At 46.0% G+C, this 21,269-nt stretch overlaps 2 protein-coding genes across 5 annotated transcripts; both read right to left on the reverse strand.

Moving 5' to 3' along the window:
- Positions 1-45: 45 nt before the first annotated feature.
- LOC133371486 (uncharacterized) lies at positions 46-8,081 on the reverse strand. 4 transcript variants are annotated; one of them, XM_061598994.1, is made up of 6 exons: positions 7,084-8,068; positions 4,472-4,556; positions 3,858-3,941; positions 3,160-3,254; positions 1,218-1,301; positions 46-187 (listed from the first exon to the last, which is right to left on the reverse strand). In XM_061598994.1, the coding sequence occupies exons 1-6, from the start codon at positions 7,945-7,947 to the stop codon at positions 143-145; spliced, it is 1,257 nt and encodes a 418-aa protein (XP_061454978.1). In that variant the 5' UTR covers positions 7,948-8,068; the 3' UTR covers positions 46-142. The 4 variants fall into 4 exon arrangements, with proteins under 4 accessions (XP_061454978.1, XP_061454977.1, XP_061454980.1 ...); XM_061598993.1 differs by having other exon boundaries at positions 3,834-3,941; positions 7,084-8,059; XM_061598996.1 differs by lacking the exon at positions 3,160-3,254 and having other exon boundaries at positions 7,084-8,081.
- A 4,560-nt stretch (positions 8,082-12,641) lies between these two features.
- Positions 12,642-20,101, reverse strand: SNX12 (sorting nexin 12). The gene is made up of 4 exons (XM_061598721.1): positions 19,818-20,101; positions 15,545-15,640; positions 15,214-15,338; positions 12,642-13,953 (listed from the first exon to the last, which is right to left on the reverse strand). Exons 1-4 carry the CDS (start codon positions 19,980-19,982, stop codon positions 13,851-13,853), a joined length of 489 nt encoding a protein of 162 aa, XP_061454705.1. The 5' UTR covers positions 19,983-20,101; the 3' UTR covers positions 12,642-13,850.
- Between the last annotated feature and the right edge of the window lie 1,168 nt (positions 20,102-21,269).

Here is a 21,269-nt window from a genome sequence, read left to right on the forward strand (position 1 = left end):
GACGTAACTTCTAGTGTATCTCTTTCAAACTGTTAAGATGACCTATTGATAGAGAATGCTAATGAACTTTTATTTATTATAAATACAAATAAAATAAAGTAGCAGTAGTTGTGCTAGTTGGTTATAAGGAGCCTCCTATTAACTATTGAGTCTGACAGCTCTCCGTGTCCTCAATATGATCTTCATTCTGTGGGAGAAGATGAGGACAGATGAAGACAACAAGGCCAAGAATCACCGGTTAAAACTGGCATATGGTATCTGCAACCATATGCTGCGTTTTCACAATGCAATATTCTTATTCTTTTCAACAAGATGGACACATGAGCAAGATAGGAAAACTGGATATCAGAAAACAAACGTGCCTTTCACTCCCTGCCGTTTGTTCAGTTGACATTTTTATAACAGGTGGGGAACCTTTTTGGTTCTGTGGGCCAGATCCTTATCAGGATCTAGCCTCAGGAGCCAAATCTGATGGGTGGGTGGGATGTCCACCCATCACCCACATCAGATGACTGGGACTTTGAAATTCCAAAGCCCAGACTTCAGAGCACCACATGTAGTCAATTCAGCAGGCTTTGGTTCTACTGGCTGATGGGTGATAGAGCCAAAGCCACCTTTCCCTCCCCAATGCACAATCAGGAGCCCACTTTAAGGCTTCGCATTGCACACTGGCAGCTGTCTCACTGTGTGCCCAGAACGTGACATCCCGTATGATGTCAAGTGTGAGCCACGTGGGTGTGGTTTAGGGAAAATGGCCTTGCAGATCAAATCTGAACCACTAGCCGGCCAAGCTTGGCCTGCAGGACAGAGGTTCCCCACCTCTGTTTTCTACGCAATAGACAGAGCCATAAAGATGCAGGAACATTTTGTGCTAATCACAACACTGAGGCCTTAAGCGTTCATACAAACAGACTGTTACAATCCTCTGGCTTCCTGCATTGAAGGAACAACTCCACCCCTTCCAGCACTTCTCCTCAGGGAAGGCAATCCTGGCAAGGCAAGCATCTCCCCACAAGTGTGCACTGAACTACACTATCAGGTTGGGAGCCTGTGGACCTCCAGATTTTGTTGGACTGCAAATCTCATCAGCTCCAGCCAGCATGACCAACGGTCAGGGATGATGGGAGTTGTACCCAACAACATTTAGCGGGCCACATCCCTGCCCTAAACAAAGGCAGGAGCCCCTGAATTTGTGAATACACGATTTGCAAGCATACCTTCTGTTTCAGCACAGTGACCATTCTTTGATACTCCTCTATCATACTGTTCAGGTTTTGAATTTCTTTTGTCAGCTGCAGACACTGAAGTTAGAAGAAAAGGCTGCATTAGCCTCAACTAATGGGATATTTACTACTGTAAAGGATAGATTCTGAACTGCATCCTCAATGAGGAACTCATCAAGAGGCAGGCATCACAGCAAATGCACTCCACTTTGTGACACTGGAGAAGACGGAACTGTGCAGACACTTGACTGTGGGAGAACATATGGTGGTGACACCCACCACTGCCATGTGGCCCCTGGAGGGTTTGCCAACGATAAATGTAGTCCTTGGCCAGAAGAGGTATCCCGATCTAGACAGTCAACATGATTACTTTCATGTTATGGAGAAAAACCCCTGTTCTGCTCAGTTCAACACCAGCTTCCACTCTAAAAACTGCAGAACACTTCATCTTCAAATAAGCAGTCTTGCCAAACATTAAAGCAAATACAGAAGAACAATGGAAATCCTCAGTTTCACAATTGCTCCTAAGCAAATACGGACTGTGCAGTGGAAAAGGTATGCGAGTTGCACTACCTGAAGTTTTAGATTATGCTCTGTGTTAACAGAAAGATGGCCCATAAACAAGAATTAAGTAAGATTTCCCCCCACCCAGAAAATTGGTTAGTTGCCTGCTTTGGATGGGGTCGTATTCCCTCTGAAAGAGCAGGTCCGTAGTCTGGGGGTGCTCCTGGATCCATCTTTGTCGCTAGTGGCCCAGGTGACCTCTGTGGCTAGGAGTGCCTTTTACCAGCATTGGCTGGCAAGACAGCTGCAGCCATTTCTGGACCGGGATAGCCTGACCACAGTTGTCCATGCACTGGTAACCTCCAGGCTGGATTACTGTAATGTGCTGTATGTGGGGCTGTCCTTGAGGTTGGTCTAGAAGCTGCAGCTGGTGCAAAATACGGCGGTGAGGCTGCTCACTGGGGCAGAGTATCGCCAACATGTCACCCCGCTGATGAAAGAATTGCACTGGCTACTTATTAGCTACCGGGCCAAGTTAAAGGTTCTGGTTTTGGTTTACAAAGCCCTATACAGCTTGGGACCAGTATACCTGAAAGACTTTTTGGTGCCTACTGAAGACCTTCCTCTTTCAACAAACCTTTTAAGTATCCTAGTCTGTGTCAGAATAGCTTTTTAATATATTTTTAAACCTTTTTGTTTTTAGAGATGTTTTTAAAGCTTTAAAAAATGTTTTTAGAGATGTTTTGTTTTAATATATTTAAGGTCTGTTTTTATGATGTTTTAAAGTGTTTTTAGTGCTTTTGTTTGCCTCCCTAGGCTCCTACTGGGAGAAAGGGCAAGATATAATAATAAAAAATAATAAAAAAATGCTTGCTTGTTACGGGAAAATACGAACTAGAAAATTATGTTTTGAAGTGATGCCTACAGCCCTCTTACAAGGCAGATATCTGGGAATTCCATATGCCGAAAGACTTTGCATAGCAGGGTGCATGGTACCAGATGATTTGCCACACTATATGCTAGAGATTGTCAAATGTTTTCTTGCCCAAGAGCAAAATACCTAGTCCTTTTATTTCGGGCAAAAAATGCATTAAACAGGTCTCAGAAAGTGGTTTTTTTATTATCAGCTGTAGAACCCAATGTAATAATTTCTACTGCAAACTTTGCCCTTGCCACGAAGAAGCTTAGAGTCAGTTATATTAAGAATAACCACTGTAAATAAATCTTTTATCTTTGAATTATTTTAATCTATTATCTTATTTTGTACTATGTATATATGGTTGTATTTCTTCTGTAACAGCCTTTGGCTACATGCAGTAAATAAATAAATGGAAACTAGAAAAGCCACTTTTTAAAATTGGCCCTTTATTCTCGTAATTTAAATTATTACGGTTGACTTAATTCCATCCCCTGCCCATCCTGCTGGCCTTACCCGGGAGCAAGGCGCACTCGATTCAACATTTGCAGCAGCACTGGGGAACTGTCCAGCCACCAGCACGCCCCCTCCTGTGGGCTTCTCAGTCTGACCTGAATACAAGACAAGTGATTTTCCATCTTTGCTCCAACATAAGCTAAAGCCCAAAGCCTGGCGTCATGCTCTCCCTGACCTGGTTCTGCTAGACTCCAAGCCCCGCCCAACTCATGCTTTCCCACTCTGTGCTCTTCTTCAGCTCGTCCTGCAGTAGAGGAATGCTTGTATGAGGGTGGGCGTTTCTATGGATTGCTACCTCCCTCTACTGGTGACAAGCCACCTTTGCACCAGAGAAAGGCTTATCAGTTGATTCAGAGTGACCATCCCAGAACTCTCTAGGCAAGCATGCATTCCACTCCTCTGTAAAAAATAATTATAAATCAGGAACAGCACCTCTGCTGTAGCCCTGGATGAACAGCATTCTGCTTGGGAAGCCCTGCCTCCCAAAGAACTGAGCCATCGCATACAACATCACAGGACAAGAGAACTGAATCACAAAATAGTTATGGTTTAACTGTGCTGGTCAAAATAGTTCATCCTCCAAACCATAGCTCCAGCCTAACTAGATCCTACCTCTTTAGGAGGAGCGTTAGAATTTTCTGCCACAGCTAAGACAAGTATCCTTCTAGTCTTACGTTTGCCTGGGGAGGACCGCTTACAGTGCCAAGCAGCAACTTTTCCAGATAGTTCTTCCTGGGGACGCTTTGCAGCTGCTATCTTCACTTCTACCTTGTTATCTCTAGCTGTCAAAACACAAACAATTTAAGAAAAGCATCAACTTGAGCCTTAAGGCTGCAATGGATTTCCATCTATACCATGGCCTGATGAAAGTGTAATGCTCAGCTCCCTACACACAATGTAGAAGTATTATTTTTGTGTGTGTGTGTGTGATGTGCTGATTTTTCACCTTAATATTAGCATGAATCATAACACCTATCAAGTTCCAAGAGCCCACAGCCTCCATAGAAATTGCAGGAGTGCCCCAGACCTCTTCTTTTCCTTGCCCCAATGTATGTTCAGGTCATTAATTTATAAATCACCCCCCCCATTCCTATACACATATCCTGCCTTACAGGATTTGCCATCTGGCCAAGACTTGGGTCCTAAATCTACAGGGCTGATACACAAGCTATTGCCTAACTGCAGCAGCCTTGCAGGAAAAGAACACAGGATTACCCAGACATTTTGTAGCCCTGAGGACACACCCACCAACCTACTATTAGCCCAAGCAGACCAGGCCCCTGTAGCCCACCTACAAGCCAAGCCAGCACACCTGCAGGAACTGGGAGTCTTGACCTTGACTTGGGAGGCTTCTTATTCAAGGGCAATTTCTTCTGTGTTTGGCCAGGAAGGTCTTTCTATAAGACAGAGGATCCAAGTGTTAGGAGAGACAGAGTAGGAGAGACTGCATCCATCCGCTGCTCTCTTTGCCCAGACATCTTAAAGTACTAATGGCTAACCTTCTCTACCAGTGTGCCACAGGGCAGTGTCACTTTAGTGTACTCTAAAGCAACGGGGCACACTGTGATGTTCCTATATTAATGTATATATGGTAAGTGTTGTTGTTTTAGAAGATACATGGTAAGTGGAGTGAAAGAGGGGGAGTGAATGGGCAGTAGAATGCGAGATGATTGGCTGAGTGTTTAAAATGGCTGAATGTATAAAAGGAAGAGTGAGAGTGGAATAGGAGGGGAGAAGAGAACTGAGTGGATTGCTTGGTGGGGTTTAGAGAGTTGTTTACCAGGAGGGAGGTGGAGTTCGGATTAGTATTGAGTAAAACCATATGCTTGTGTGCCTTAAGAAGAAATCTTGTTAGCTTTGTTATCTTTAATAAATACTTAATTTGGTTTACCAAAGGCCTGATCCTTGGCTGGAGTTTCACAGACCAGAAGGGAGGGTAAGGTAATGACCAAGGCTGAAGGGGAACTGTAACAAATGGTGGCAGCGGTGAAGAGAATAACAATACCAGTATTCAGAGTCTCTGGGAATACTAGTATTGGGATGTTACTGGTGGTTGCCTAGCAGGGGGATCTGTTGAGATCTGTGCTAGAGCGGATAGGTAAACCATAAGAGAGTGCGGTCCGGACTGGTGGAGTCCCTGGTGGTGCCTAGAGACAGGCAGTAACCACGAGCAGGTAGGAACCTGACAGGGAGAGCCAGGGAAGGACGCATCACACACACACAAGCATTTGGTTGAGGACAGGAGTTCAGGCCTCATGACCCACAAAATTATGATACCCTGCTGCACTCATCCTAAAATATACCCGATTCTCCCCATAACAGCAGCCTACCAGATACTTCAGAGATGTATAGGAAGGACATAGCAAAAGGATTAGGACTATTGCTTGATGAAAGAATTCTTAGTTTTCAGTCAAATGTATGAAGAATAAACCTTCATACACTTGCATGCAATTAAGCAATAGTTCTAATAAAAGCACACCTCATTTTGTTTTTAGATTGATATACACATCTTTGGGAGCTCTTCTAACACTTCTAAGATGGCACTAGTCACCTGCAGCTCCTATAGGCATAAGAGTTTGACATTGACTAGAGGCATCTCTCCTCAATCCAAATGTTTTTAACTGCTGAATGTGTTCAAATAAGCACTGCAGATCAGCACTACAAAATGACAGAACTACTTCTAATGCTAATATCTAAACACCAAAATAAGTTATATCGCACAAGTTTAATTTGCCCAAACTACTGAATTTTGATCAAAATCAATGTTGCTTTGGCTTTTTCTCTCATCATCTTATCAGTAACAGTAAAATGGAATGCAACAGGATGCTTTTATTTTTATAAGCTTTTTAATTCTCCCACCTTTCAAGGTAGTTTACAGCAATTTAAACAATCTACAATAAAAACAACAACAGAGCTTTAAACAGATCTAGGAACATAGGAAGCTGCCAAGTGATCTTGATAGGCTGGAAACAGAATGAGATTTAACAGGGATAAGTGCAGCAATCTACACCTAAGAAGAAGAAACCAAGTGCACAGATAAGACGGGGAATACTTGGCTCAGCAATACCACATGCAAGAAGGAGCTTAGGATTGTTGTTTATCACAAGCTGAATATGAGCCAAGCGCAATGTGCCTGCAAAAAAGGCAAATGCTACTTTAGGCTGCATTAACAGAGGAATAGTTTCCAAACTGTGTAAAGTACTAGTTCCCCTCTATTCACCACTGGCTACAGTTCACCTTGAGAGCTGCATCCATTTCCGGACACCCATGTTAAGAAAGATGCAGACAAACTGGAAAAGGTTCAGAGGAGGGCAAGAAGGATGATCAGGACACGAAACAAAGCCCTATGAGCAGAGGCTGAAAGAACTAGGCATGTTTAGCCTTGAGAAGACTGAGGGGAGATAGGATAGCACTCTTCAAGTACTTGAAAGGTTGTCACACAGAGGAGGGCCAGGATCTCTTCTCAGCCATTCCAAAGTGCAGGGCACAAGGAAGCCAGATTTTGACTGCCCATCTGGAAAAGCCTCCTGTTAGAGCAGTACCACAATGGAATCAATGACCTAGGGAGGTGGTGGGCTCTCCAACACTGGAGACATTCAAGGAGCAGCTGGACAACCACCTGTTGGGAATGCTTTGATTTGAATTCCTGCATTGAGCAGGGGCTGGACTCAATGACCTTATAGGCCCCTTCCAACTCTGTTCTATGTGATAGAAGCTGGCTAAGCTTCTAAACTTGGTAGGGCAGTGTCCCATTTATCCTAGCCTGCACTGCTCCAAATATTGTAGTCCAAACCCTTCTGGAGGACATCAAGTTTAGAGAAAGCTGCGGTACAGGCTTTCCTCACCCCTCTCTGCCGCCCTGGGCTCCTACTGGGAGGAAAGGCGGGGTACAAATCTAATAAATAAATAATAAACAATACTTCCCTTGGTCGGCACCGGGCCTTTAGTCAGGGTAGGGGCACCGACAGGCAGGCTCCTCTTGGCGAGACCACCACCCTTGAGAAGCCCGTTATTTTTAGCAGCAAGACGCCCTCTCCTCGAGGCAGGGGCCTCCCGAGAAGACTCTGGGGAGCCCCTCTTCTTGGGCCGGCCTAGCTGGGAGCTCGCCTCCGCCCACCGCCCGCCGCAGCTCTTCCCGGCGGCCCCGACCTCAAGCAGCGGCGTTGAGGTGACCAAAGGTGCCGGCGTGCCTCCTGGAAAGTCCTGCTCGTAAGTCCGCTGAGCGAGGGAAGCTGTGGAGAGTCGCGACCCTTCATCGGCGACATACGTGGCGCAGCGGAGGGAGGCCTCGTCGCACTCATAAGTGCGGTCGCGGCGGGTGTTGGAGAGCAGCAGCCTCTCGCAGGCGGAAGGAGGATAACGAGGGCCAACCGGGGGCTCCTCCTCCTCCCTCCTGGTGCCGTCTCCTCCGGGAGGGGCGAAGCTCAGGCTAGGGCCGGGAGGGCCCTCTGTCGCCGGGCAGGAGTCGTCTCCACAGCAACTGCTGCTTCTCCAGAAGCCCTGCCTGGGCGCCTGGGCCTCTCTGAGGAAGGACATGGTGGCCTCCAGCGGCGTCAGCCTTTCGGCCTCAACACTCAGCGGAACAAGCAGCGGCGGCCGCCTGCTGGCGCCCTCGCCTTGTAGCAGCCGGCGGGCGATAGCGTTAGACTCCCCGGCGAAGCCGCTGCGGTAAAGGGCGCCCAGCAGGTCCGGGAAAGAAGAGGGCGACGAAGAAGGCGGTGTCGCCACGGCCAAGGCTTTCCCTTGCGCGGGGCTGAGGCCCCGCTGAGGAACCGGTGACGAAGCCATGCTCCGCACGCTGCAGAGGAGGCTTCGGTTCACTTCAGGGCGCAGCACCCTCCTTTTTAAACCTTCGGCGCGTCTTTCTCATTGGCCCACGCCTCCCCCAATTGGAAGCGCGAGTGGACATTTCCTCATTCTCCTTTCAGTCGCGTTTTCCCAATCACCGCCGGGAAGGGTGAGATCACGTGTGAGAAAGGTGTCAGGCGTCTGTCCGCGCTGTGACAAATCCATAACTGACGTTTCCTAGTATAGGAACGGGAAGGCGGGGTGGAGTATGAAGGGGCGGGGCTGGTTGCTAAGGAACGGGGATGGAGTGTTTTGAGGCAGTTGGGAGGCCTGTACTACTTCAGATTGAGGGGTAATGTTATACGGTACTGTACTTACAGTATTGAAAAGGTCTTTGTGTTTGCTGTGACGTTTATTGTTTTATTACAGCTGTTGTATTTTATTATGAAATTGTTTTTGTAATTGTTTGCTTTTGTTGTAAGCCACTTTCAGCATGATTTTTTTTGCAAGTCGCTTTGAGTTCCATTTTGGGGAAAAAGCGACTAATAAATTTCATAAATAAATAAGTACCACTTCTGAATGCTCGTCCACTTAGAAACTCCCCGCAAGCGAAACAGCTAGCACATCAGGGAGAAAGGGTCTAGCTCAGGTCTTTGCTGACTTTATTTAAAGGACTTGGGAGACCTAAGTTCAAATCTTTATTATTTTTTTCATTAAATTTATATCCCACCCTTCCTCCCAGGGCGGCAAATACCTACTCACCTTTGCAGCTCTCTTTGTCTCAGCCTAGCCTAACAGTGCTGTTTTAAGAATACAGCAGGGCAGCAGCAGGGGGGAAGAACTCTTATGTATGTCATTTTGAGTTCCCCAGCCAAAAGACAGAATATAAATTAACGAACTACAGAGGGAGAGGCTTGGAATGTGCATGCAGACAGGAAGCGGGCTGCTCAGTGATGGAGCGACACCCGTGGAGGTCGCCACAATTACCCCTTTAGTGTCTTCCTTTCCGGGACACCGTGGGAGGGGGAACTGCACCCATATGAACGTGACAGATAGACAGAAGGACTCTGAGTGAGAGGCAGGGAAGTGGAGGTCTTCTGGGGTGAGAGTCTGGGAGAGCAAAGGAAAGCTCCCACGTGAGAACTACTGCTGTCATTTTCTCTCTGTGGGAATTAAGAGCTTGTATACGGTTTTTGTACTTGAGATACCCTGTTGCTGATTTCCCCATCCCCCCCCCTTTTTTTACTGTTGCTATTAGGTATGTAAGGTGTTGGACTACGACCTGGGAGACCAGGGTTTGACTCCCCCCATAGCCATGAAGCTCCCTGGGTGACCTTGGGCCAGTCACTGCCTCAGCCTCATGAAAACCCTATTCATAAGGTCACCATAAGTAGGAATCGACTTGAAGGCAGTACATTTACATTTTTTAAGTTTTACAGGTATGTAATGTTTTGTATTGATTAGATATGTTATGTACTGACGAAGATAGTTTATGTTCTATGTTGCAAACCACCCTGTGGTCTTTTTGATGAAGGGTGGTATGTACATTTTAAAAAATAAATACAAATAAATTAATTAACTATGGTATCCTTTGAGAGCCAGCATGATAAGAGTAGATAGTACATATGACACAGATTGAGAATACCAGGTTTCAAGTCTCCAGGTGTAAAGAATGGCTGGTTTGTAAGGTTGTTAACCTAAAATGGGATTGTGGGGGGAGCATATTGCCTGAATTAGGGCCTCTGAAAGGCCTTAAGACTGTCAGTTCCCACAGCTGAATCCAGTTAATTAGTCAGTAAGAACACCTGCTTATCAGCCAGAGACTGATATCTCAAGGCCACAGGTCTGGGAAGGTTGGAGAAATGTGTGACTGTTGGGTGCGAAACCTCTGGAAAATTTCATCATCAGAAAGCCTGCTGATTGGCTAATTAATTCCTGGCTCTTGCTGGGCTTTTTCCAATAAAAGTAGATTCTGGGTCTTTGTTCGCCAGTGTTCCTTGGTGCTGCCTGAAGTTGGGGTTCCATCTGCTATCCAGGTTATACATCTCTGGGGAGTGGAACCATGAAGTTACTCTGCTTGTCTTCCTATAATGTACAAGTATAGAATAAACTAGACTGATTGTTTTTCTGTGACTTGAATTCTCTGCATTTTGTATTTTACCTACCCCAGGAGTGTTCAGTTTAAAGAATTATTTTGCTGCTACATTTTTGCACTTACATTTTAATAACGTTACCTCTTATTTACCAGTGTGTGTTCATCTCAGGGGGAATCTGGCTCTCAATCCAGTGCCTTGGCCAATTAGCCACAGACTACTGTATAGTGAGCTATTTTGCCTTAAGGCCCCAAGACAAGGAGTGCATCAGTGGCTCTTCTCTTTTGGAATCTTTGGCAGGTCTATTTCTGGCACTATGGGTTTCCTCTTGACCCAGAGTGGGTGACCAGGTTGAAGGGGTGGCAGCAGTCTACCTACCTTGCAGGGTTGGTGTTGGTTTAACTCAGCCCTGTTAAGAGAGACACAGATTGTGTCTGGCCGGGATCAATTGCCCTGGGCTTGAAAGTTGACCCCATCCCCCGGTGAGAATTGCTGACATAGGCAGACCCAAAACGTGACAATTTGGGGAGGGCCGTTTCTTCGTATAGCCTTTGCATGCAGGACCCAGGTTAAAGACCAGGTCTCTCCTGCTGAAAGGCATCCCCTGCCATAATAGGTCATAGAGGACAACTCATCCGGCTGGATATTGGTCAGCTTCTTAAGTTACATAACTTTTAAGGCACACCAGGGGCAGAAGGAACAGTACAGCACTGCTAAAAAGAGGCTCTACAGAACCATGTACTATTTTACTTCAATTTGCACACCCCAATTCCTTGTGACTGGAAACAAGAGTCCTGGGGTTCTACCTAAGCTCACAACAGGAGCACAAAGTCATTTATGCCACCAATTATGCCGCCAGACAAGATCAGCCACACAAGACCCTCTCTCGGTCCCACCAGTCAAAACAGCTAGGCTGGTGCGGACCAGAGAGAGGGCGAGAGGGCATTTTCGATTGTGGCCCCCACCCTCTGGAATTCCCTTCCTTTTGACCTTCGACATGCCTCCTCCCTGATGGGTTTTCGCCGAGCCTTAAAGACCTGGCTATTCAGGCAGGCCTATAGGATTTCTGGGGTGGATTAGTTTTTATGATATATTAATTGAAGGCTGGTTTTAGATTAACTGATGAGTATGGCTTTTTGATTTGTATATTGTATTTTACTATGCTATTGTACATCGCCTAGAGTGTCCGTTAATTCGGACAGATAGGTGACTCACAAATAAAATTTTATTATTATTATTATTTGGTTGAGCACATGCCCTTTAAGAGGGAGATGAATTCTTCAAGACAAGACTGAATGAATTGCCAAGCAAGCACACTCTGGTCTCTTAAGACAATAGTCCTGCTGGATCAGGCCAAGGCCCATCTAGACAGCATCCTGTTGTCACATTAGCCAACCAGATGCCCTTGGAAAGCCTGCAGGAATGCTACCTGCAACAGTGGAAGTAGAACATAGCCTTATCCTTCATGAATTTGTCTAATTCTTTTTTAAAGCCATCCAAATAGGTGGTCATCACTACATCGTACAGGAGCAAACTGCAGTTTAACTAGGCGTGGTGTGTCCTGAATAATCAGACATTCAGCTTTGTTAAATGGACCTGGGTTCTAGGACGATGTAGGAGAAAGCTCTGTATCTGCTTTTTCCATACCATGCATAATCTTGTACACTATCATGTCTCCCCTTATCCCTCCCCGCAAAAAAACTAAAAGGACCCAAATGTTGCAAGTTACCTTTCCTCCTAGGGGCATCCTTAAAATCACCACCACAGTGGAGGTAGCATTTGTTCTCCCTCATGAGGAGTAACACAGCAAGGGGAAGACCAGTGCAGCCCCACCTGTCAGCCTAAGGGCAAGCTGCTACAGCAGTGGTAGGAAAGCTGTGGCCCTCTAGCTGGGACTACAACTCACATCAACATGCAGAAGGGATCACCTGTTAAACCACCTCTGCGCTGTAGAGTTTATTGCCTGATCCCTGCCTGAAGTAACTCCAGCCCTGGCACTAGAAGCACAGAAGAACATTAGCGGTGCATTCTAATCCAGCCTCAATCATCACACAAAGGACAGGTTTGATCTTTAAGAGAGGAAGGACTTCTTTCTTTGGAAAGGTATTTAGAGGAGCCTGTGACCGACAGGGACACAGACGCACTGGCTTCACAGTGGTTTAATATGAACAAGTCTTGGACATTACATAAGACAGTAAACTGAAGACATAGTTTGCTGAATTATAAGCCCCACATCAGAATATATATATATATATATATATATATATGTACAGCAGCAAGAGCCTTTGATCTTCAGACTTGTGCACCAAATGAAGGAAGGAGTTTTTAAAACTCATAGCTAATGCAGATCCATGAGGTGGCAGCAGGCTGCTTCCAACAGGGATGTTAGCGCCTCTCCAGCAGCAGATGCAAGTGGTCGGTGCAGCGGTGTAGTCATTGCTTTGCTTTGGCAGCCCAGAAAAAGAGTATTTTCTGCTATCCAGTTATCCCACAGATGAGTCATGTATATCCATTCCTTTCTACCCCAGACATAACCAGAATTTTATAGATACAGGTTTTTTCTCCCCTCCGTGACACATATTTACCACTTACGCCAAGTAGTGCAAGGTGCAGAAGAGGCAACATTTTAATTAAAGTCACTTTTTTATGTGGGTTCATACTCCTCTCTTCTCCCCTAACCCCATTGCAGGCCCAAATTTTGGGGGGATTAAGAAGTCCTTGTTCAGATCAACTGAAGAGGCTCCATAGATAGCATGAAAACAGCCATGGTCATCTACAAGACCTCCCAACAGATTAAATATTAAACAAATGGTAGAGAACTTTGCACTATAACCTCAGATGGACACAGACATGAGACCAGATGGGGGCATCCATCAGTATAGAAGCTGTATGCCAAACACTCCTTAGGTTAAAGTACTTGTTCCACTTTTTAACCCAGCAGGGTGAATCCTTGGAGAAACACTGTTCTACAGATTTTACAATTAAGAGCCAGCCAAGGAGTCACAGAGGCTTCACTTGCCCAGGTCTCCACAGGATTCTGCTTTTGCCTTGCACATTTGGGGGAAACCTCTCTGCTACTATAAGTAGCAGCGATCAAAAGGTGCCTCATGTTTTGGGTAGCAAGCCTTCATCTGCTGCCTCCTCTACAAAGCCCAAAGTTTCTTGGGACAGGATTAGCAGCTGGAACCTCCAAAGACACTGGTAGGGAAACGAGGGTCTGAGCTCATGCATGATGGCAGCTTGTAAACTCCCTCAGAAGGCCTTGCTGCTCAACAAAGGGAGCTTCCAAGCCGTTTCTGGTCTACAGTATCCTCCCAGTAAGTTAAGGAAGACACTTCGCTTACGAGTCCCAAGTTTAATAATTCTGGGGTGAAGGGCACAAACGCTAACAGGAAGTACATCGCTGCAACGGCCAAGGAAAGGAGCCTCAGGACCATGTTCTCCCCAAGAAACCTGTGGCAAGGAACACATGTATGGGCTTCAGAGTTCTCCACATCTTTACAAAAAGGAAGAAAAACAGCTCTGATGCATGCTGCAATACCTTATGCTAGTTCCCAGCTCATTTTCAGCAAGCTTTAGCCATCTACCAACAGGCACAGCTCTTCACAGGTGCTCCCCTTTTATGCAGAGACCAAAGACCAACAGAACTAAACGCTGCTGCCTGACAAGGGGGTGGGATGGGGTGGTGTGGCAGGCAACACTGGACAAGTGGGGAGGTTTAAAGAGAAAGAAGCTGGTTCAGAAGAGACAGTGTAAAAATAAATGTCATTTTTGCACAGGGAGAGAGAAAATGGAGAAAGCCAGACTCCCTTACTGGCGGACTTTCCCTGGGACATAATTCCTATCGATGGTCTCCTCTTGCAGGAACATGTGTAAGCAGCGCTCGTTCTGTGCCAGCGGGTGTCCAGCAATTCTGCCAGGAACAAGGAGAAGTGATCGGTTAGCAAGTCGTTATCTGATACTGCACAAGGGAGATCACAAAGTGCAACAGCAGTGTAGTCTGGCACCCAGCAAACCTATTCCCAGGATATTTGTGACAGGAGATACCGGCAGGGTCTACCTATCTTGGTTGGCCTCAGCAGTCATCCATTATTTCCTTTTGCCACCAATTCTGCCACTCCAGAGTCTCCCCCAAAACTTTCCATGCACGCTAGGAGAGATACAGTCTCCTCTCGGACCTTGGAGGCACTTAGACTGCTCCTCAGCAGGATGTCAGAGATCGGCCTTGCACCATACCCAAGAAACAGGCCTCGGAGGGCTTTCATCTCTGAATTTGCGCTGGGCAGTGGGTGGTTGTCCCTTGATGCTGCACTTTGGAACCCCAACTGGCAGGCTCTGTGTATGAAGTGTACTTTCCACAACAACTGAATTTATAGACCCTTAAGATACATCAGTGCTACAAACTCATCAGTATTATATCAGTACAACCATTGTGGCTCCCCTTCCACTCAAGTAGATTTGAAGAACTATAGTTTGAGGGCGTGTGACAGAGCTAATCCTAGTATTTACCAGGAAGAAGAGCCTGTGAAGTTGCTGGCTAGTGAATCACAGTTCTTTGTGGTTTAGGAAGTGGGCATGGCTGTACTTCCTCCCTGAAAGAAGCAGCTGGAGAGGGGAGGAGCCTAAGTCTTACGAGAAGAGTTTGGAGTTAAGTCAGAGAAAGGGAAGAGAGAAGCTGGCAGTCTCTGACTAGTAAACTTTTTTTTCCAAGGCTGTTGTTGCTATCATTTACATTTAAATTGTAAATATTTATGCAAGGCATTTTTTGTTGAGATAGCACAAAAAAGTCAGATTCCTGACTTTTGGCATCTCAGCTGACTTCAGGCCAACATAACTACATTTTTTAGGATTCCACACTGAAAGAAGTCAAATAATGCTAGGTAGAGTTACAGGCAATGTGCGGAGGAAGGGGGCTCCTGCTTTAAAAAAACCCAGAAGAGGCAGGTTTTTCAGTAATCTGTGCTACATTGCATCCGCTCTCATTAACACCCTCTATACTGTTTGGATACAAGAGAAACATGTACAGTACAGGAACGCCAGCAGTGCTCTCTTCAGGGAACAGCACAATGCCAATGCATATGCTGCCCATGCTATGCAATTTGGCAACCACACTGTGACACAATACATCCTCCCAAGCATCTTCCACTTCCCCTATGCAGTGAAGCCCCCTTACTTGTTTATGAACTGTTCTAAGCCCTGTCTTCTTTCTTCTATGAAGGATTCCTCAAAGATGCCTTCATCTCCTCGGAAAGGAAGCTGGCGTTTCAAGGCTTTGCCAGGCAGCGGAGGCACTACAATCTAGAAGCACAGAGCATGATTTAGGAAGCGAGTAGCACCATACCCCTGCTGCTGTTGCTGCTTGACCCTTCAGGGTCACTACCAGCCCCAACAGGGAAGAATGAGATCTTTCTGCCACAGAAATGCGGAAGAGAGCCACCTGCACTTATCCAGCACTTAAGACCAGGAGCTGCACACAGAGTGCGCAGCCATTGCTCTGCACTCACCTTACTGTCACGCTCCAGCTCATTTTTCAGCCATTCAAAGTCACTATATCGTCGCCTCACACAAGACTCTTTCAGTTTGAAGATAGGCAGATTTGTCTGGAAGGAGAAGAGAGAAAGATTATTTAGTAACTGCTTTATTGTTCACTAAATTTACATTCTGCCCTTCCTCCCAGAAGGAGCTCAGAGTGGCAAACAAAACACTAAAAGCACTTTAAAAGATAAAAAAGAAAAGACTTTAAAACAAAATATATTAAAAACATCTTAAAAAGCAATTCCAACACAGACACAGATTGGGATAAGGTCTCTACTTAAAAGGCTTGTTGAAAGATGAAGGTCTTCAGTAGGCACTGAAAAGAGAGATGGCTCCTGTCTAATATTTAAGGGGAGGGAATTCCAAAGGGTAGGTGCCGCCACACTGAAGGTCTGATTCCTCCTGTTAAGATGTTATCTGCAGAAGGCCCTCGTCTGCTCAGCGCAGCGATCAACTGGGTATATAAGTGGTAAGATGACCTTTCAGGTATTCTGGTCCCAGCTGCGTCAAAACTAGAACCTTGAACTTGGCCCAGTAGCTGATGCTTTACAATTATTTCAGTTATGAATTGCTTCCCATGAGGCACCCCAAAGCAATTCACAATATAATCAAAACATATATAAAACAGAAACAAAATAAGAACAGCACACACATAAAATCAATTCAAATCCAAGACAGGTACCAACTGGGATAAAGATCTCCATTTAGAAGGTTGGTTGAAAGGGGAATGCCTTTAGCAGGCACCAAAAAGACAATAGAGAACATACCTGTCTGATACGCAATGGAAGGGAGTCGCCACAGTAAAGGCCTGTTTCTGACATTGTGCAGAATGGGCTCCCTGATAGGATGGTAGCTGCAGGATGCCCTCTCTTGCAAGTCACAGTGATAGGTTGAGTACATAGGGGATGAGACACTCTTTTAGGCATCCTGGTCCCAAGCTGTTCACGGCTTTGTATGCCATTACCAGCACCATGAGCATAGCCAGGAAGCTAACTGGAAGCCAGTGCAATTATTTCAGCAGTGGTGTAATATGATAGTGATATTCCACCCAAATGAGCAGTCAAGCTGCTGCATTTTGCACTAACTGGAGCTTCCAGGCCAGCTTCAAGGGCAGCCCCAGACTTTGAAAGCCACTGCTTCAGCTCTACCACAGGCACCATTGCAACATAGTGGCACAGTGCCACTGTGTTTAAAGAAAAGTCCCTGCACAAACCACTTTTAGATACTCACTGCTTCTAGCTATTCTACAATGCAGCAAAGTCCTGACTCTTTGAGACACATGTACCTTGCAGGCTCAACAATCCTTTCTACTACTCAAGAGGGTGCTTCATAAAGATAAAGCTCCTTTACGCAAAAGGCACTTAAAAATGTTTTCTGCAGCTTGATGAGGATTAGTAGCAGGTCACAAATAACTACTATTGCAAAATTGTCATCTATTCCACACACATTACTAAAAATACTTTTGTTGAGTTTGCTTTTATTATTCTTTTTTGGAGAATTAAGAATCCAAGACTGGCCCAGCCAATGCTCAAAGGAGACTCAAGTGCTGATCAGCCCTAGCTCCACTTTATATGAAGTCTCACCCAGCAAGAGAACTTTCAGGAAAGTTATTTTGCAACTGTTTAAAGAGAGGCTAACAGTCCTGACGATCAGGACAGGACTTATAAATGAAAACCTAACTCTTCTGTGAAACAGATGGCTTATTTTACTAACCCTCATCTGAAACTAAGCCAGAGTACATAGAAAGGCATACCTTTTTCATCTTTGCCTGTCTCCTCTCTACATTGCTTCCCCCTATCCCACTCCACCTAATTCTTAGATTGTAAGATCCTCAGGGCAACATCAAATGCTTTGCTTTTCTCATTCTGTAAAACAGGTGAAGCACCTGTGGCCCTCCCCAATGATGCTGGACTACAATGCCCATTACCTCTGGCTGAGAACCGGGGCAAGGTGGAATCCAACAACATCTGGAGGGCCACAGTTTCCCCACCCTTGATGTAGGTCAGCTGCACTGCATATATAATATTATGGCTACAATCCTACCCATGGTGACCAGGGAGCTACTTCCTCTGAACTCAATGGGCCTTACTTCTGAGTAGATATAGCTAGGATTGTACTGTAAGACAGGAGTAAAGAGAGGGGAAAGGTGGGATAAGGAGGAGGGGAGATTAACCCCCATCCCTCACACTCTCTGCTTAGCCAGGTATTTCCCCTAGGCTGCAGAACCGACCCACAGTGTGTGTACCCTCTTTAAAGATACTGTACACTAGATGCCTCCTTGAATTAAATTCTAGGGAATTAAGCCTATTGTAAAGGTTTTGCTGTTTCACACAGAATCATACAATGGTAGAGTAGGAAGGGTCCTTTAAAGGCCATCAAGTCTAACCCCCTGCTCAATGCAGGAATCCAACTTAAAGCATAGCCGACAGGTGCCTGTCCAGCTGCCTCTTGAATGTCTCCAGTGTTGGAGAGCCCACCACCTCACTAGGTCATTGGTTCCATTACCATACTGCTCTAACAGTTAAGACGTTTTTCCTGATGTTCAGTTGAAATTTGGCCTCCTGTAACTTGAGCCCATTATTCTGTGTCCTGCACTCTGGGATGCTTGAGAAGAGATCCTGGCCCTCCTCTGTGTAGCAACCTTTTGAGTACTTGAAGAGTGCTATCCTATCTCCCCTCAGTCTTCTCTTCTCAAAGATAAACATGCTCAGTTCTTTCAGTCTCTCCTCATAAAGCTTTGTTTCCAGTCCTGCTCATCCTCGCTGCCCCTCCTCTGAACCTGTTCCAGTTTGTCTGCATCCTTCTTAAAGTGCAGTGTCCAGCACTGGACGCAACACTCAAAATGAGACCTAACCAGTGCCGAATAGAGGGGAATAAGTACTTCATGCAATTTGGAAGCTATACTTCTGTTAATGCAGCCTAAAATAGCAGTTGTCTTTTTTGCAGCCGCATTGCACTATTGGCTCATATTCAGCTTGTGATATAACAATTCCAAGATTCTTCTTGCATGTAGTATTGCTAAGCCAAGTTTTCCCCCTCCTATAACTGTGCACTTTGTTTCTTTTTCCTAGGTGTGCAACATTGCCCTTATCCCTGTTAAATTTCATTTTGTTTTAAGTCCAATGCTCTAGCCCAGCCTTTCCCAACCAGTGTGCCTCCAGAAGTTGTTGGACCACAACTCCCATCAACCTCAGCCATTGGCAATGCTGGCTGAGGCTGATGGGAGTTGTGGTCTAACAACATCTGGAGGCACACTGGTTGGGAAAGGCTGCTCCAGCCTATCAAGATCCCTTTGAATTTTGTTTCTGTCTTCCAAGGCATTAGCTATCTCTCCCAATTCTGAATTATCTTCATATTTGATAAGCACTCCCTGCACCTCCTCATCCAAGTCATAATAAAAATGTTGGAAGAGCACTGGGCCCAGGACTGAGGCCTGTGATACCCCACTCATTACCTCCCTCCAGTTTGAGAAGGAACCATTAATAAGCACTCTCTGAATATGATTCTGTAGCCAACTGTGGATCCAGCCCACATTTAACTAGCTTGCTAACTGAGTATCATGGGGAACTTTGCCAAAAGCTTTGCTGAAGTTGAGCTATATTATGTCTACAGCATTCCCACAGTCTACCAGGGAGGTTATCCAATCAAAAAATGAGTTAAGATTAGTCTGGCAGGATTTGTTCTTGACAAATCGATACTGGCTTCTAGTTATCCCTGCACTGTTTTCAAGGTGCTTGCAAACTGACTGCTTTACAATCTGCTCCAGAATTTTCCCAAAGATTTACCTCAGACTAACTGGTCTATAGTTTCCAGGTTCCTCCTCAGGATTTACAAGCTCATCCAGCCATCTATTTTATCCATATAACCACCCCGTGGGGTAGGTCAGTCAAAAAAAGGGAGAAGGAGGAAGACCAGCCACAAGATAACCCAGTGCACATATCTGCGTGGGTTTTTCCCTCCGACCCAGGCCCCGCCCAATGATCTAACCACTATACTACACTGGACCTTCCTGCATTTATCAAAATATTCCTGCCTGTTCTCTTTAAGAACACCCTCCCTTCTATATAAAGGTATAAATTCACTCCCCCCCACACACAATAGGTTGCTACTGGGCGTGGCAAAAGACAACCTACTTCGCCCCCCTCCCCTTTAAAATGAAGGTGAGGATAAGGCGGTGGCCCCACCCATGCATCCCCTCTGGCCCCGCCCCTTTCGCGCCCCCTCCGCTTCTCCCTCACGCACTCTCATGCGGAGCTCGTAGCTTGTGTATCGGGCCCGCCCGACGCCCACGGTCTGCGGGTTGAAGATATCGATCTCCAGGAAGTTGCTGGGCGGCCCGTAGGCGTCCGTCAGGTCCTGCGGCTTGGAATTGAGGCGCCGCGTGTCGGCCACCGTCGCCTCAGACATAGTGGAGAGGGAAACCGGGAGATCTCGGCCACAGCCGCCTCAGCGGAACCCACCCTGCCACCGCCGCCAGCTTCTCCTCAGCGCCGCGGCGCCGCAATACATAGCGCCGCCCCGGAACCTGCGTGGCGAAACGAGGCTCCGCTTCCGCTCTGCATAACTCCAAGAGATATCCATGCTCCGGGGCCTCTGACCGTGTCGACCCCGCAGCATGCATAAGCATAAGTGGCGCCTTGGCGAACGGAAGCGGTTAATGAGTCATCCATGGTGCAGGGCTCTGGAACCCGGTACCCCGGAGCCTGTGTGGCGCAGTATTCCGCCTGCACCTGCAGAAGGAAAGTTGCCTATCCAGGGTCCGGGGCGTTGGTAGCGTCCCCCTGAACTCTGCACTGTAAGGAAAAAGTCTTGCATAATAAGAGGGAATAATCCATGACACGGGGTGGCTCTTTGGAGCTGCATCCCCGCGCATGCGCAACATTAGCGCTACTGGGGAAGCTTTAGAAAAGCGATGGCGATGGGGATGGGGGAGGAATGAGGGAGGATAGCGGGAGATCTCCTCGCTTCGTTCCTTCACCAATTCCAGCAGTCTTCTTATGATCATGCATTTTATTTTAATTTAAAACACATTTTGAAAAAACACAAATTTTGAACCGAAAATTGGCTTGCAGCATCAAATCAACAAAACAACAGACACAAGCGGCACAATTGCAAATATAATAGCATGTAAGCAAATTAGAACAATTAGGTGTTAGAACAAATTAAACGAGAACTATCACTAGAAGCTAAAATGAGGAAACTGAGGTTGTCATGCTTTGGACACATAATTTGAAGACAGGATTCACTAGAAAATACAATAATGCTGGGAAAAACAGAAGGGAGTAGAAAAAGAGGAAGGCCAAACAAGATGGATTGATTCCATAAAGGAAGCCACAGACCTGAATTTATTTACAAGATCTGAATTGGGTGGCTCATGACACATGCTATTGGGGGTCGCTGATTTATAGGATTGCCATAAGTCGTAATCAACTTGAACACACATAACAACAACAAGCAAATAGAACAGTGAATATAAGATTAAAGTAAAACAACTCCAGGTTTCTATGGCAGCAACATATGCCAACATACAGCCTGTGCAAGGAAGGATTAGATATCGATGGAATTTTAAAACCAAACTGTCTGAAAGAGCCAGGTCTTAAGTGTCTAAAATGAATGGGAAACCTCTTCCTTCCTGGGCAACCTTCAGAGGCAAAGGTGGACAGAACAAGAAGTGTAATTTTTACCTTTGTACAG

This window comes from Rhineura floridana, chromosome 16 (assembly GCF_030035675.1).
Source record: "Rhineura floridana isolate rRhiFlo1 chromosome 16, rRhiFlo1.hap2, whole genome shotgun sequence".
In the NCBI taxonomy this organism is placed as follows: Eukaryota; Metazoa; Chordata; class Lepidosauria; order Squamata; family Rhineuridae; genus Rhineura; species Rhineura floridana.

What these genes read in the sequence shown, in the direction of transcription:
- LOC133371486 (XM_061598993.1), bottom strand. Translation starts at nt 7,947, where the DNA reads ATGGCTTCGTCACCGGTTCCTCAGCGGGGCCTCAGCCCCGCGCAAGGG. An exon ending in CGAGTGCGCCTTGCTCCCGG is followed by an intron (nt 1,302 to 3,159) that starts GTAAGGCCAGCA and finishes TTCTAACTTCAG; the next exon opens with TGTCTGCAGCTGACAAAAGA. An exon ending in TCACTGTGCTGAAACAGAAG is followed by an intron (nt 188 to 1,217) that starts GTATGCTTGCAA and finishes CTTCTCCCACAG; the next exon opens with AATGAAGATCATATTGAGGA.
- SNX12 (XM_061598721.1), bottom strand. Translation starts at nt 19,982, where the DNA reads ATGTCTGAGGCGACGGTGGCCGACACGCGGCGCCTCAATTCCAAGCCG. An exon ending in AGCTGGAGCGTGACAGTAAG is followed by an intron (nt 15,339 to 15,544) that starts GTGAGTGCAGAG and finishes CTGTGCTTCTAG; the next exon opens with ATTGTAGTGCCTCCGCTGCC. An exon ending in TTAGAACAGTTCATAAACAA is followed by an intron (nt 13,954 to 15,213) that starts GTAAGGGGGCTT and finishes TGTTCCTGGCAG; the next exon opens with AATTGCTGGACACCCGCTGG.